We start from the raw sequence: 17,420 nt of genomic DNA on the forward strand, positions 1-17,420 counted from the left end.
AATTTTTTTTTGAGAGACAGAAAACTCTTCAACGATAACCATTCACTTCCGCATTGTGATAGAAACTGTCACCCCAACTCCCTGCATACCTACACGTGCCCCATTTCGGCTAATGGAAAAGGCAAGCTGGCCGAAGTACACTAGTCTTGCTTGCATACCAGGTGATGTCCTTCCCAGTTTGAGTGTAGAGAATGCCACGGTTGAACAGACGAAACTCATCATCACAGCTGCCCCTTAAATTCGAAATCTGAGACAGGTTTCCCACCCACCTAAAGCCTCGAGGGAGTGAAGAATGTGCAGAAGCTCGAAAAGCAAAGAATAAGGCGCGGAGTTACTTGAAATTGCAATATAAAAAAGCACAGCTAATATTGTTGAAGAAAGCAAAAGCACACCTAATAACAATTACTAGAGAAGCAAAGAGAATCCCTTGGAACAAATTGCTATCGGGTCCATTAACTCCGTAACTGAAGCTGCTCTTGTATGGAATAAGATTTATAAAATACGAAGTAGAAATACAAGCTTCGCTTTGTACACACTTAAAGTAAATAGTAGGCAGATATTGGACCGGAGAGAACAGGTAGAGGTCTTTGGTGCAACAATTTTCTTTTAATTTCATCCCGAACGAATTGTTCTGCGGTAGTTTGAAATTTGAGGAATTAGTTGAAATGAAAGAGATAACACTCCAAATATACCATAGAGAGTATTGTAACCGTCTCTTCACCTACACAGAACTTGAGCAAGTTTTTAAGGACAATAAGAATACACGGTAAGGATTGAAAGCTACAACATTTTTCGAAATGATAGAGCAGGTGGTTTCAACTGAAGAGGTGCGGCCATAATGGTTTCCCTCCTATTCAAGCACCCTTACTATTGCACTTCGAGCAGTATCCGTTAGGTACAAATATATTGTTTGTTCACTTTACGTAGCATTATATTCCTCTCTACTATTCATAAGAAACCCGAGCTGTAGTGTATCCAAGAAGGAACTTACCGATCATTACATTATCTTATGTGACTTTAATGCTCACCACCACATTAGGGGAAGCTCAATAAATTATACTCGTGACTACATTATATTAAACACATTCTTGTATAATCTTATTTGTCTTCTCAACACTGGGAAAATGACACACCTAAGTGAAACACACGAATCACTCTGAACGATAGGCTTCAGCATCTGCTCGGCTTCACTTCAAACCAATTTTTGTTGAAAGACAGAAAACTCTTCGACGATAAGCATTCACTTCCGCATTGTGATAGAAACTGTCACCCCAACTCCTTGGATAACTGCACGTGCCCCACTTTGGCTAATAGAAAACGCAAACTGGTCGAAGCACACAAGTCTTGCTTGCATACCAGGTGATGTCCTTCCCAGATTGAGTGTAGAGAATATCACGGTTGAACTGACGAAACTCATCATCACAGCTGCCCCTTAAATTCGAAATCGTGTGGCAGGTTTCCCACCCACCTAAAGCCTTGAGGGAGTGAAGAATGTGCAGAAGTTCGAAAAGCAAAAAATAAGGCGCGGAGTTACTTTAAATTGCAATATAAAAAACACAGCTAATATTGTTAAAGAAAGCAAAAGCACACCTAATAAGAATTACTAAAGAAGCAAAGAGAACCTCTTGGAACAAATTGCTATCGGGTCCATTAACTCCGTAACTGAAGGTGCTCTTGTATGGAATAAAATATACAAAATACGAAGTAGAAACACAAGTTTCGCTTTGTACACACTTAAAGTAAATAGTAGGGAGATATCGGACCGGAGAAAACAGGTAGAGGCCCTTGGTGCAACATTTTTCTTTTAATTTCATGCTGAAAGAATTGTTCTGCGGAAGTTTGAAATTTGAGGAATTAGTTGAAATGAAAGAGAAAACACTCCAAATATACCACAGAGCGTTTTGTTACCGTCTCTTGATCTACACAGAACTTGAGCAAGTTTTTAAGGACAATAAGAAAACACAGCGGTTGGACCGGACGGCATTCGTTACCTTACGATTTACTACTTATCAACCAAATCGAAGCCTGCACTCTTCAGTTTCTTCAACCGGCTGTGGCTTAGCAGAGGTCCTCCAAGCTCTTTGACGAAAGGTATAGTTATACCTATAGCTTATACCAGCAAGGATCCAAAAATCCAAAGAACTATAGTCCCATCGTTTTAACGAGTTGTTTCAGAAGGATCCCTGAAAGGATTGTTAACAGCAGGTTAAAGTGGTTTCTAGAAATGAACAACATAATCTCACCGGCAAAGTGTGCTTTTCGCAAGAAGCATTTCATTACAGACAATTTCATACGCTTTAAAACCTGTATACGGATTGCTTTTGCAAATAAACCATAATTGGTTACCATTTTTTTCGACCTCAAAAAGCATACGGCATGACATGGCGTCGCGATATCCCGTCGACCTAATAAGATATCGAGTTTGGAGGAACATGCAGGTGTTTTCAAAGATTATTTTCAGAATAGAGCACTTTCCAAGTCCGAAGTTGCGGAATCCTTTCACAACCTTTTGGTCAAGAGATGGGGGTCCCTCAGTGAAGAGTCTGGAGTGTAACATTTTTTGTTTTCTAGGTGAGCTCGGTCTCTGAGCAACTTACAAAGGCCCTTTCTCACTCTGTACATGTTGACCATCTCCAGATATCGTACCACGGAAGTAGCTTCACTCTTGTTGGGCGACAGCTACAACTAGGATTTAATAAGCAAGAGAACTGGGGCAACAAAAACAACTTCATATTTTCCATTAAAAAAAAAAACCGCAGCTGTGCACTTCACATGTATACAAAGAGCGCACCTACCTCATGAACTTCAACATTACGGTAAAACAAATGCCCGTCCGCTGTAGTATACATTTCTAAGAATCTTTGACAGAAAGCTGACCTTCGAATCTCATTGATAAGATATTTGCAACAAGTGCTAAAAATAACGAACATACAACAACTCCTGGGTGGTACCTTGTGGGACTCAACTGCTACTTAATGTCGAACCTACTGGTTATTCACCCGCTCCAAGCTCAATTACGGAAGAACTGTGCACAATGCTGTGCAAATTTTTGAGACGAATACACTTGATCCAATGGTCCACGAATGCACTCTTATTTGCACAGGTGCCTTTTGAACAACCCCTTTTAACAGCATTTCCAGCATAGCTAATGAACTTCTTTTGCTTATACGTCGAAAAAAACTGTTACTTTTGTAAGTTATCAGAATCGACGTTATCTTAGACTACAATGGTCACAGCGATGCCATTGATTCCAAGCTAGTACAATTATTCGGCAACAAACCTTTGTAGCGGCACGCTACAGCGAGTAAAGAAGACGAAGAGCACCAGCTCGAGAAAAACACCATCACTTGCACGCGGGGGCTCAAGATGACAAGGCGAAGGGCTACGCCGTCCACGTTCCACGATCTTTAGATTTTGACTCTGCTGTAAATAATTTAAATATACGATTTGTTAGCAAATGAGAATATCTTTCTTGCTACAAGCTGGTGACCCGAGACTCGGAACAAGCCCTCCTACCCGACTAGTGGCTTCTATCAACCAGTGAGTTTGTCTTGGAACATCTGTGCTCATTTGGAACGATGAGCGTCACTCAAGCTTCCGCGTCGCCGGGCGACCTAACAACGCTTGCTGTCGCTGCGGTCAACTTCAAGTTACCGGAATTCTGGGCTGCCGATTCGGAACTCAGGTTCCTCACGATTGAATCGACCTTCTCAAAGAACAAGATAACATCGTCCTTGACGAAGTTCGACCACGTCATTTCCGCTCTGCCGCAGTCATCGGCAGCAGTCGTTCGGGACATCCTTCGCGCTCCACCAGAAGACCAGCCCTATGAATACTCGAAGATTGAACTCATCCGACGAACAACAGAGTCGGAACACCGCAGGCTGCAGCAATTCCTGACGGCAGAAGAACTAGGTGACAGGAAGCCGACAGAACTGCTACGACGCATGGAACAGCTTCTAGGAGACAAAGCACCGAACATGGAGACAACGATTCTCCGAGAACATTTTCTCCAGAGGCTACCACAACCAGTCCGCATGATACTAAGCACATCGACCACCGACTCCACCCCCACGTTCGCTCGGATGGCCGACCAAATCATAGACGCGGGCTTTCCATCCATCTCCGCTGTGCAAACACATGACACTACACTCCATGCCGCACGACCATGGCCGGCCGTGGAGGACAAGATTGCCCAGCTGCTGTCTTCCAACTCTCGGATGGAAGCCAGGATGGATCAACTCACGCGAGAGCTCAAGGACCTCCGTATGCGTCACTCCCGATCCTCGAGCGCGAGTCGACGAACCAACGAAGAACGCCGCCGAAGCAAGTCTCCTGCAAAACACCAGGTCTGCTGGTACCACTACCGTCACGGAAATGATGCCAAGAAGTGCCAACCTCCGTGTACTTTCACGGGAAATGGCAAGGCCGCACACTAGAGGCGGATGGTGTAGCCGGCCTGGAGTCCAACCGTCTTTTCTACGTAACCGACCGAACCACCAAGGTCCGGTACCTAGTAGACACGGGAGCCGAGATTTTCGTCGTTCCGCCTACGCTGGAAGATCGACGGCATCGACAAGACACCCCGCCACTACATGCAGTGAATGGTTCACCAATTAAGACGTACGGACAAAAGTCAATCACTCTCGACATCGGACTCAGACGGACGTTTCGGTGGGTTTTCTTAATCGCCGACGTTCTTCAACCCATCATAGGAGCCGAATTTTTCCGGCATTTTGCGCTCCTGGTGGATGTAAAGCGAAGACTGCTTTACGACATTGAGACTCGCCTCACCGTGCAGGGAATATCTGCGAAAGGAGTCCAAGAGGCGCCCAGCCTCCCCCAAGTGGAGCCCACCTCCTAATGGCCGGATATCCTCGATGAATTCCCCGACGTGTTTCGTCCAACTTCAAGGGACACCCCGGTCAAACACACCGTGACCCACCATATCGAGACGAAGAGACCTCCGGCGTTTGCTCGACCTAGACGCCTAGCTCCAGATCGCCTGCGGATAGCGAAGCAAGAATTTGAGCACATGCTCGAGCTTGGCTACGTCCGGCTTTCTTCCAGCTCCTGGTCATCGGCTCTCCACATGGCCCCAAAAGAAGAGCGGCGACTGGCGTCCATGCGGAGATTACAGAGTCCTCAACCAGAGCACGGTCCCCGATCGCTATCCAATTCCCCACATACAGGATTTCACTGGCGCCTTGCATGGAGCAACCATCTTCAGTAAGGTGGACCTCGTGAAAGCGTACCACCAAATTCCTGTGGAACTCGCCGACGTTCCGAAGACCGCCATAATAACCCTATTTTGCATGTTCCAGTACTTGTGGATGCCGTTTGGTCTCCGCAATGCGGCCCAAACCTTCCAAAGGTTCATCGACCAAGTCCTACGCGCCCTGACCTTTACTTTCGCATACATGGACGACATCCTCATTTTCAGCGACGACCCGAGAGACCATGTAGACCACCTACGTCAGCTCTTCTCTCGCCTTGAAAACTATGGATTGATCGTAAACCCTGCAAAGTGCACATTCGGCGTCGAGCGCCTGGATTTCCTGGGCCATCGCGTCGACAGTCACGGCATACGGCCGCTGCCACAGCGAGTAGAAGCCATCCGCGAGTTCCCGCAACCTCCTACAACAAAGAAACTCCGCGAGTTTCTCGGGCTCGTGAACTTCTACAGGCGCTTTGTTCCTCAGTGTGCTACAATCCTCCAGCCCCTGCATGACCTTTTGCAAGGAAAGCCAAGCAAGAACGCCATTTGACTTGGACGCCAACTGCTGACGCAGCGTTTTCCGCCGTCAAGGAGGAACTTGCAAAAGCTACACTGCTGACCCATCCAAAGGCTGGAGCACCAACATCAGTCATGGTAGACGCCTCTAACTCCGCCGTTGGAGCTGTCCTCCAGCAGAACATCAACGGAACATGCAAACCATTGGCATTCTCGAAGAAGCTGTCAACCACTGAGTGCCGCTACAGTACTTTCGGAAGGGAACTACTCGGAGTCTACCTTGCCATCAGACACTTCCGCTACTACCTCGAGGTACGATCATTTCTTGTGATGACTGATCACAAGCCGCTGACGTATGCTTTAACATCTTGCAGTGAAACGCACACGCCAAGAGAGATACGGCAAATGGCTTACGTCATGGAGTTCACGACGGACATCCGCTTTGTACCAGGCGAAGACAACTCCGTAGCAGACGCACTCTCTCGAATTGGTGTGAACACCTGCTCTACCGAACGGAACGCTGTCGACTACGAAGAACTAGCAGCAGCGCAGAGCACGAATACACCACTACCACATCTGCAGGAAACAACGTCACTGAACCTACAATACATAAAGATTCCGGAATGCAAAGCAACACTGGTCTACGATGTGTCGACAGGACAACCAAGACCATATGTCCCCGAGAAGTTCCGGAAGCCTATTTTTGAAGCAATCCACTCACTTTCACACCCAGGAATTCGAGCCACACAACATCTCATAAATGCTTGATTCATCTGGCCTAAGATCAACGCCGACATCCGGAATTGGACACGCACGTGCGTGCAATGCCAGCGCGCGAAAGTGGCTCGGCACACGACTACACCGCTCGGCAAATTCAACTCCCGATGGTCGTTTCACCAGCATCCACCTCGACATAGTGGGACCACTCCCGCCAGCCGACGATTGCCGGTACATTTTGACCTGCATCGACCGCTTCACGAGGTGGCCTGAAGCAACACCGATCAAATCGATAGCAGCAGAAGCCGTAGCACGGGCCTTCGACAGCATGTGGGTCAGCCGTTTTGGAACACCAACCACCATCACAACAGACCGAGGGAGACAATTCGAGTCTACACTGTTCCAGAACCTCTCGCGGATCCTAGGTACAAAGCATATTCATACTACATGCTATCAGCCCATCTCCAACGGAATGGTGGAACGGTTTCACAGTGAACTAAAGGCCAGTTTGAAGACAAAAGGTACAGCCGCGCCTTGGACGGAAACTCTACCACTCGTCATGCTTGGAATACGCACGTCCCTAAAAAGTGACCTGGGATGCAGTACAGCAGAAATGGTGTACGGCACGCCTGTACGCATCCCTGGGTAGTTTCTAACACCTACCACCAGCACCGAAACCACCACAGCAGAGGACTACGCAAGTCGTCTACGTTCCTCATTCGAGAAACTACGACCTATGCTCACACGACAGTGGAACTCTCGCAAGGTTTTCTCATCCCGGAACTGTCACGCTGCACCCACGTGTTCATACGCACAGAAGCCGTCAAGCGACCGCTGCAGAACCCATATGAAGGACCATTTAAAGTTCTTAAACACGGCGACAAGTACTTCACCGTGCTCGTGAAAGGATGTGAAGATACAATTTCACTCGACAGGATAAAACCAGCTCATCTCGAGCAACCCCAAGCACACACAACTCCAACCCTAGTACGACGTGTACACTTCAAAGGAGCACCTGATCCCTCGTCCCCTCCACATCCTCACTAGGGGGGGAGTACCTGTAGCGGCACGCTGCAGCGAGTAAAGAAGACGAAGAACACCAGCTCGAGAAAAACACCATCACTTGCACGCGGGGGCTCGAGATGACAAGGCGAAGGGCTACGCCGTCCACGTTCCACGATCTTTAGATTTTGACTCTTTTGTAAATAATGCAAATATACGATTTGTTAGCAACTGAGAATATCTTTCTTGCTACACCTTCACTCATGACTCCATTTGGCATCAGTGTGAGCTATCTGCTAAAAGACCCTGACACACACTAAACAATGTCCTTCCGGCTCCCAGTGAAATACTAGCATAGGAGAGGTTGCGCTTTTGCTGTCGAAACCGTGACCAATAATTTCGAACTGCCCACTTGTGTTTCAATCTTTACTGCAGAGGCTCTGGGAATATACAAAGCAGCCAAATATATAAAGGTTTGCTCATGACGGTGCTGAGTCACCTTAAGTGCTTCAAAAAACGTTCTGCAAGCATTAACTGATTAAACAACCAAAGCATATCCGTCCATTCTCTGGTTGGGAAGATCAAAATGCTTCTTGTACATTATAAAAACACGTAACAGACACGCCACGTTTTGGTGGGTTCCAGGCGACTTCCAGATACCTGGAAACGAGAGACCTCAGTATGCTGCTCGAAATGTTCATGAGCTTTTCCCTGCCACACTGAGAGTTCCACTCACAGACGTCAAAGAGTTCTTCAATAAGCATTTAAAAGGGATGAGAAAGATGCATTAGAGCCAACAGAGTAGCGATGAGCTCTATGCTCTCTGAGCAGGCCTGTTATCACTTATCTAAAACCAAGCGAGTGTGCTACAACTCATCGACACTTTGTTTTTGAAACTCGTACTTCTTAACCTAGATTTTTAAACTGTCATCTAGGCTCTCATCATACATTCAAATTCAAAAACCTTAAACTGTCGCTTTTTGGCCGTTGGAGCTCTTGCACCAAAATATACAGAAATAATCTATCAATCGTCGAATATAACTTATATATCGAATCGTGGAACGTTAAACAATGTTAAGTCATAATGAAATTTGTTACCCGGAGTACCTTTAGGCACCAATGTCATTGGCGTCAACAGATGTGATGCTAGCAAGGTGTTAACCCTTGAAACGCGCTCACCAATTGAAGCCCTAAAAAACAGGAGCGACATCGAGGAAGCTGCTTGCTTTTTTATCTGCTAAGGTTAGGGAACGGTTAGAGATTAAGAAGATGTTAACACGGATAAATGAATACTACTAGTGGATGCAGAACTCAGATTGTTTTATAAGCTTTCTTGTCCATGTAACGTTAATCTGTACAAACGCGCTGTTAAAAAAAAAATAATAATAAAACGTTATTACTTCTTTGCATTCCGGAGCAATGCAAAAAATCATGATTTTTTGTTTAATTTTAGGCAAATTGAATTTGTTTGTTTTGATTCAGACTTATTTGATTTAAGGAAGGTCGATATTATTAAAATCCCGTCAGCTAAAAACATTTCTCTCCATTGATACGCCTTTAAAATGGCTGCGTGAAATGGAAATGTTTTGCTTGAACACTCTTTGCTTTAAATACAAAATAAGTGTCCCTGAAAAGTAGGAAACGATAAAGAAGTGCTAAACAAAAAAATATTTTTCGGAAGAATTATTTGGCGGAAGTTCTTTTATTCAAATCACCGCAGTCTGGTGAGTGACATTAAAAACACCGACTTCGATCATTTTAAATCAGGATTTAGATAACAGATTTTTATTGTTCATCCTGCTTACGATCACGAGTATTATTTCAAAAACGGCTTGTGGGACTATTTTAGTTCAAATTAAACCTTTCGCCTAGGAATAAAAAAAAAGGGTTTCTTATATTGTTATTCTTAGGAAAACCTATATACAAAGTAAGCGCAAGAAAGGTACTGAGAGTAAAAAAAGAGAAGTACAGCGTTGATTTTCCCGCCCAACCATTCAGACCTTTGTTAGAAAACGTGTGGCTTTCGGATATGCATAAAGTTGTATATTGCTATCTGGCACTCAGATATTTTTCGGGGAGTACTTCTGGGCCGGCGTGTTAAAAACAGTGTCTCAGCTGAGACTGGGGAATAGAAACCATTCTTAAAGCCAGCACACGAGCTGAGTGGGATTCACATGGCGTCTCAAAGCGCTCGCGCGCTTTAGCCTTTACGGTGCTTTCTTTCACCTAGTGTCAGCTGAGACGCATTTCTAGCAAGCCAGACATGGTAAGTTCATTACGTAGCACGCGTTAGTGTTGTTTATTATATGAAACTGTTCTGAGCAAGATTTGTATTGGCATTAAACTTGTTATTCCGCGAGTTCGACGAGGTAACGTTTAAAAATCCCTGGTTGAGTTCCGTGCTTGTTGAAAATAAACGGCCTTCTTCAGCTCAGTTGTCTTTTAACAATGTCCAGGAACTGAAATCGTCAGCGGGACCACTGTGAAATTTAGGTACTTGTTATCAGCGGAATATCAGCGATTAATAACCTAGATGGTAAAGCTGCAGGTATTTCTAAGAAATACCACGGTGCACTAAATAAAAAAGGTGTGACATTAAGTTCTGTTTGGACTTTAAGACGAAATAACAACCCAGCTTGTTTTAATTAGGAAATCAGAGTCTTTGCTAGAAAGATTAATTCGAGTTCCATATGTGAAGCTGTTCGGTTCGTTCACAAAGCTCAGCTACTGAAAAAATGGTGTCCTACAACAAAATATAGCTGAAAAAAAAACGTTTACGATTTAGACGCGAGATGAAGTAACGCTCGCTTGATTATGACAAGTTAGTGCTGTTAAACAAAGCAGGTCTATATAGAACACATAAATCAAGCTAGTTGTACAGGCTACGCGAAAAACGGTAAAGTGTTATTGTTTTTTTTGTTTTGTTACTTTCACAGGCGGATGGAACACTAGATTGCACTTGTTTAGTCAAAATAACTTTCTGTTGGTTTATGATAACGAAATTCATCTGTGCAATGCTGAGTGAAATAAACAATACATATACAATTAAATAAAAAAGCCCACACGAGCCGGGAGTCTGGTTGTACTATGAATACGTTCTTAAACTGCTCTCGCTTATTTAAACACCCACTCAACGCCAATAGCAAAAGAGCCCGTACCTGAACACGTATTCTAAAGAACACGCAAAAAAAATACTGCGGTTTTTCAAATTTTCTAAAGTAAAAAAATACTGCAGCATGAATTAAAGCATGAATAAAAATGAAACGTTCATTTTATAGCAAAAGTGGTTTTGCGTTAAAATTTGCGATGACAAGGGGTCCCTACATGCTCCTCTGTGGTAACATTATGCGGCTTGACACAAATCAATTATTGTGAGAGACGATCGTTAATATTAATTTCTCGCGATATTTCTCACCTCATGGGTCTTGAGAGTCTGCAGGAAAGTTTCGTATGGAATCAAAGGATCTGTTATGACTGTTTTTGTTCCTAAAAGCATACAAAACATGTTCAGTGCAAAACCCGAAGCGTGGGTTAAAGGATTCCAGCCAAGAAAAACATCCTCTTCAGTGAAAGTTCTAAGAGAGCTGAAATTGAAACAACAACAACAATTGAAAAGTAAACATTTCGGCAAAAATCTGCCGGGTCAGGTGAGTATTAAGAAGCTGGAGGTACTCTAACCAACTGTATTTAAATAGCCCGACATTTCGCGGCCTGTTCGGTCGCTTGTTCCCGTTTGACGTATTTGACTTGGGGTTTGTCTTTCTCTTCTCCTTGTCGCTGCCGTTCAAATTGTCTTGTTATTTTTGCGACTCCTTGGGAAGGTATCAATCGACCGGTTCAGGTTGTTGTTGGTATGCTGGATATGGCCATGACTCTAAATAAAGTCGTTTTTTTTTCCAGTTTCTTTTAGTGTTTAGGACGAAACTGTTGTCGAAGTGATATGATGTAAAAAAGAGGAACGTGCAAGGAAACGCTCTAGCGGAACATGCAGAAAACAACAATCTCGTCATCGACTTCGACAGCAGTTCCGTCCTAGACACCACATGAAACTGGAAAAAACGACTTTATTTCGAATCATGGCATATTCAGCATACCAACAACATGAACTGGTCGATCTGTACCTTCCCAAGCAGCTGTATTCACGGACTTTGAGGACTTATAAAAAGAAGACGATTTGAACGGCAGCGACAAGGAGAAGAAGAACAACGAACACCCAGCTAAATACGTCACCAGTGAACAAGCGACCAAGCAGGCCGCGAAACATCGGGCTATTTGAACCCAGTTGGTTAGAGTACCTCCAGCTGCTTTTCTTAACAACAACAACAACAACAGGTACATGTAAGTTCAAGAATCATCAAAAACAGCTGATTAAGAACATTCTGAAACTTTGGCTTTCCCAACTCGAATTTCGCTTTTAAGATCTATGTACAAAATATTATATACCCTTGGGGTGACCGGCCTGCAGCAGAGAGAATAGGACAGAACAGGACAAAAGAAGGAAATAGAGCTCGTAGAAAACCTATGGAGGCCCTGCTCGAAATGGTCGTGCGCATCAAGGCCCCGTCGTGGTAATCTGCTTCTTTTAATATAAAGTGTTTTTTTAGAATAAATATGTTATAAAATACTCAATAATGAGGAAAATAAACTTACGAGCAAACAAAACATTGAAATACGGCACGCAGTTTCGTTTGACCTGCTTAGAACTTTAATTGTGACGTGCTTAGCAGCAGTACTGAAAGTCTAACACCGGTTGCAGAGGATAGCTGTTGTGGTAACCTTAAACTGGGGGAGGGGGGGGGGGGGGGGAAGGGGAGGGGGTTAGTGGAGTCTTTAAACCGATAACATGCACATGTCTCCGAATGGTTACACAGCGTGTCAGCGTTTGGAAGCTGATCGTAACACGTAAGCCGAACGCTGCTTCAGGAACACGCTCAAATAATTCATTTTGTACCCATGGGTTTAGTTCTCAACTTCGCCGCTAGGGGTGCGGCGATTGGATCTACTCTCCAAAAGGGTCTCAGACTTCTCGTGAAATTTCGGGGGGAGGGGGGAAGGGGGGAGGGTCATATCCCCCCCGAGACCCCCCGACTTTAAGAACTGAACTACACTTTCCTGCCAATGGGCGCAATGTGGTTGATTGCGAGAGATCATACTAAAAATTTTGGTTTCCCCCATGGCTTCACATAGTTACAAAATATTTCAAGCAGGGTGACATTTAAAATTAATATCACTATTTAAAAAAATAGTATTAAGTTAATTATAGTTCGTTTGATACTTAGAATACAGCGCGGTCAAAGATACTGGCGTCAGCGGGTGACTTCATCTGTGGTTTCGTTTGCGGGATGACGCGTGCAAATAATCTTGGAGATCATTCCCCATGCTCGCGCCAGCAGCTCTGAGAGCGTTGTGCGCTAAGTATGAAACAGAGTATAATCTCTATATATTACCACGTAATCGAATAAAACAAGTTAATACTCGATCATGTCGAAATAAATATTTTTAAATAAGGTTGCTTTACGCGGAATATAGAATATACAGTGTGAGCGAGATATGATGAAACATAACGGTAATTTAAAAAATAAGGCGGTTTAAAAAAAGATCATTCAGATATTTTGCACGGAATTTAGTACAGATAGTGTTTTTATTCGTGTTCTTAAACTTCATTTCATAAAACCACCTTTAGCGGCCATGACTGACTCGAGGCTGCTTCGATAACAGTTGCCTGCCCTGATCAAGCGGTTTTCGTTGATGACCATAGCGTTTTCAATGACAACCTTCACTGACTCCGGTGTCGTAGGGTTGCCTGATGTTCTATCTCTCGATAACGCCCAAGAGAGCTAGTAGTCCACATGGACGTGGCTATTGAGGTTGTCAGCCAGTCAATCTTGTGTCGCGTGTGCCATCTGACATGGGGCACAATCACTTTGAAAAATGTCTGGACTCTCCTACGTCATCTCCTCTATCAAGTGTTTTACCACAGTTCGCAGAGTCTTGATGTAGGCCTTTGAGTTGACCCTCAAGCCCCGCTGAAAAAAGTGCGGTGGCAGCCCCTGACCCTCGTTGCTCACAGCGTCAGGACCATCACAGATGACGGAAACTTTGTCTGCTTAACCTTTTGGTCAGACCGTACATCCTGACGAAATGTCCATCGGGTCAAAAGGTCCACCAAGTGAAAATGTCTATCGGGTCCTTCTTTATTTGCATGTTTTGGAAACCCTACAAAATATATGCATAAACAGGGTTCAACTCGGAACCCTGGAAACAAAAGCGACTGAGAGTTCCGAAACCACAAAGAGTGATAATATAAAGTGGTATTTGAAACTGTATCCTTACACACTCGCACGTTCCATGCCACCCTTTTCTCGGTGTTTGACCAGTTGACCAGTGACAAGGTGTCTTATAGCGAATTCCTTTATGTGACCAATATCCCTGCTACGAGTTTCGGTAGGTGAATCGTCTTTCAACGAACACCTCGCCTCCTCCGCTCCGCCAAGTAGGTAGGAGGTTCAGTCTAATGTTTGTTTTACTCTGTTGCGTCCGGGGACCTTGTGGTGTGGTGACCTGTAACGTTGCTTAAGGCAACTATGCATCTGCTATTTGTTGTGGAGCATTGTTTTAAAATTTTTGTTACAAACGTCACACTGTGCAGCTCGGTCACTTTCAGTCGTAGCTAGCGCATTAATGCTCCAAATTAAAAAAAAAAAAAATAACAAAGGAGCGAGAAAATTGTTTCCGGTCATTTGGAGCCAGGAAAGTATTCTCGACATTGTTATGCTTTAATCTCTGTCTTCACTTATTTTTGAAAATATAGTATCTAAATAACAAAAATTTTACAGTAATTGCGTAGCATTTTTAGTTTTATCAAACCATAAGTACAACCAATACACAAGACGTTGGGAGCGGATAGAACCCTATTTTTTTTAGCACTACCATAAATAAACGTTTCCAGAACGTAAATCCGGCAGTATGATCCTAGCTTTATGCTGAACTAACGGCCAACAGAGACCGTGTTTATTGTGAATCTGAGTTTTTTCACGAGTTCGATATTTGGCGACTTTCTCCAACGAATTTTCTAGATTTAGATAGGTATACTGTGTATTCACTTGCGTGGGGTTACTGATTCGCGGGCACGTTGTTCGGGATTGTTTTCAAATTTCTAAATTTGTGAAACTGAACTCAACGAACGCGCTCTATTTTGTCATTGACACTTATTTTTTTAAAAATGCTTTCACTTTTTAAAGCTTCTAGAAATTTTTCTCTGAACGTTTGGCATCTTGTTTGAAACACTGGGCACGTCGTGGCGGAGGTTGAGCGGGCCGTAACGTTTTATTTTTTATTCTTTTCCAAAAAAAAAATGGTTTCTCCTAAACATCCGGTACAGAAAAATATGGTTTTTGACAACATTAAGAAGTCACTCGGATTTGCGGAAGCAGGCAGATCATGATCATTTGTGGAAGAACGCTTGTTTATATATACCACATATATCTATACGAGTTGGCATCAGCGCCATTGTTAAAATATGAGTCCACGACGTAAACTGTCTAAAGGGTCAACACATTCATGTGGGCGAAATGTCCATTCGAGACGAAATGTCCATAAAATCAAAATGTGGACATTTTGATTCGATGGACATGTGGTCTCGATGGACATTTTGACCTGGAATCCGTTGGGACCTCATCGAGGCTCGCACACAGCCACCTGTCATTTCTCCTCTTGACCTTTTTGTCTAAATAAAAGTTAGTATTGAAAAAAAAACAAAAAAAACACGCCCAATCCCTTAGGTTGCTTGAGTTGGTTCGACAAGCCTTTGGAACGAATGGCACCGTTTTAGTGAGTTTTTTGGAGAAATAAACTGCCCTCTTTTTATCACGCACGACCGTATCTATGGCGCTCATTGAACACAAGCCGGGTACTGTACTCGGTAACAAAGAGCTGCTATTTAATAGCTTTCATTGACTTGGTGGTGTCATAATTCAAAATTTTCTGCACCTACATGTTCTACCAGCTCAGCCTTTATGACGACGTCTGACCACTTGGAATGTATTTTTTTTCCCTTTCCGACTGGCCACAGGTAAAACGTCCCCGTCAGAAACCGAAAACTGTTTTCTGATCTTGAAAACGAATAACCTTGACAAATTGAAGAAGGTGGCTATATCCAAATCGCTGTGGTTCGCGGCTAATGCAGCCAGGTTCGTGTGCCTCTTCATTCTGGCTGTGAGACCGCAAGGTTCCTTTTTAAATTGTTACACTAGATAGATAAACGTACATGCAGTCGAAGAAAGGGAAGCATATAGAAACATATTTAGTGAGAGTATAAAAGTTATACGCTTTGAATTTCTATTCTGAAATACTTCGCGCACCCTGTAGATCAGGGGTCGGCAACCTTTTGCAGCTACGGGCCGAGTCGTCACGGAGCCGACTCTGAGGTGGCCAGAAGCCAATTTACGAAGGTGGGAAGGAGGGGGGCAGGCGAAAAAACTTCAAGAAGGTAGTGAAGGCGTCCTTTGCCCAAGTTGAGGATGCCGGGCAATGCCCATTGGAAGTGCTCCTTGTTCCTGTCTAACCCCATTAGAGGTCAAAAGTGCAGTGTGATTCTTGAGTCTTTGTTGGGAAGCGACAGGGGCGGTGCTTTTCTGGTGTCGTCCCGGGGACTGCATGAGACTGTCGCGCGGGCCGCATGCGGCAGGGGGGCCGCAGGTTGCCGACCCCTGCTGCAGAATTTAGTGTTTCCCAAGGCTTGAAAAATTATATAATCTTAATTTTTTTGCTTCCGTATATAGATAAAGAAGCAAACATAAAATGCTACCGGCCTGACACAATGTAACTTGTGTCTTCTAAAAACGAGTGAGTTTCCGAATTCCGGAGAAAAGCTCACCAGAGAGAAGCTCACCGGAGAAAAGCTCGCCCACTTTTGTGCGGGTCTAAAGAAAAGTTCACCAGACTTTTGACAGACCCGGAGAAAAGCTCACCTTGAATTAAATTATTATGTAAAGTGGTCGCTACCATTTAATAACAGTACCAAGGTTTTAGGTGCCTCTGATGCAGACGGAACATTGTACAAGAGTTAGCGCGAAGCAATTTTCCGCATGTTACTTATGAGACAAAGGGTTGAGCAGCGTCAAACTGTTATTGCATAGATTTGTGCCCTGTATGAGTAATTTCCACCGCGCTCGTCGTTTTGACGGCAACCGCAAAAATATAATTAAAAAGCCCATTGTTCGTTTATGTTGACAATGTCACGCGGTGTACAGACTTCACATCAGGTCTCTCTGCTGTGAGAATTCATGTAATTTTAACAACGTTTTGTTCATGGAAAACTGGGCATATTATAAAACAAAAACAGCTTAGTTCTCTGTTAGCGAAAAAGCTGTATTTACTTTTATTTTTCGCTATCTCATTTTTTTTTTTTTTTTTTTGCAATACGACATTACTTTCCTAGTTTTTTGTTTTTATCTTCAGCGTTTTGATTTGATTGTAAGAAGATGTGGCGTAACTGAAGAACGAAGTCGGGGGTAGAAATAAAGCTCCACGCACCGATTTGATCCAAGAGCACTGCTTCTGGCTCCTGTTCAGTCCGATATAAACATTTCTTGTGCAACGACTCTTTGATTTAGATAGAGGACATATAAGCATATTTTAAGTATCAAATGATTGACAAACTCTAACTAAAAATATTTTAGGAACTATATTTCTTGGAAGGGTTTCATTTAAATCAACCCAGTAAAACAGGTCCGATTTAAATCAAGACTGAATATAGCTTGATTTTCATTTTCCACCCTGGGTGCAGTTTTCGCGTGCGTGTTACCGTATTTAGTTTTGACATAGCCAGGTTAAAGAAAATACGGTGTTTTTTTTTTTTTTTTTCTCGTTCAAATGAAGAAAATATTTGAAACCTCTGCTTCCTAAAATATAGTGAAATGTGGAGATTTGGCAATGCGGTGTCGGTATACCGCATAAAGGGTTATTA

At 43.7% G+C, this 17,420-nt stretch overlaps 1 protein-coding gene across 1 annotated transcript in view; it reads right to left on the minus strand.

Annotated features, from left to right (window-relative positions):
* LOC8028955 (probable CoA ligase CCL7) overlaps nucleotides 1-17,420 on the minus strand; it is a 42,097-nt gene that overhangs the window by 18,387 nt on the left and 6,290 nt on the right. Inside the window, exon 5 of the mRNA XM_040218560.2 lies at nucleotides 10,869-11,037. Coding sequence (XP_040074494.2) covers nucleotides 10,869-11,037 — 169 coding nt within the window. The remainder of the gene's footprint in view (nucleotides 1-10,868; nucleotides 11,038-17,420) is intronic.

This window comes from Ixodes scapularis, unplaced genomic scaffold, assembly GCF_016920785.2.
Source record: "Ixodes scapularis isolate PalLabHiFi unplaced genomic scaffold, ASM1692078v2 ptg000044l_1__unscaffolded, whole genome shotgun sequence".
In the NCBI taxonomy this organism is placed as follows: Eukaryota; Metazoa; Arthropoda; class Arachnida; order Ixodida; family Ixodidae; genus Ixodes; species Ixodes scapularis.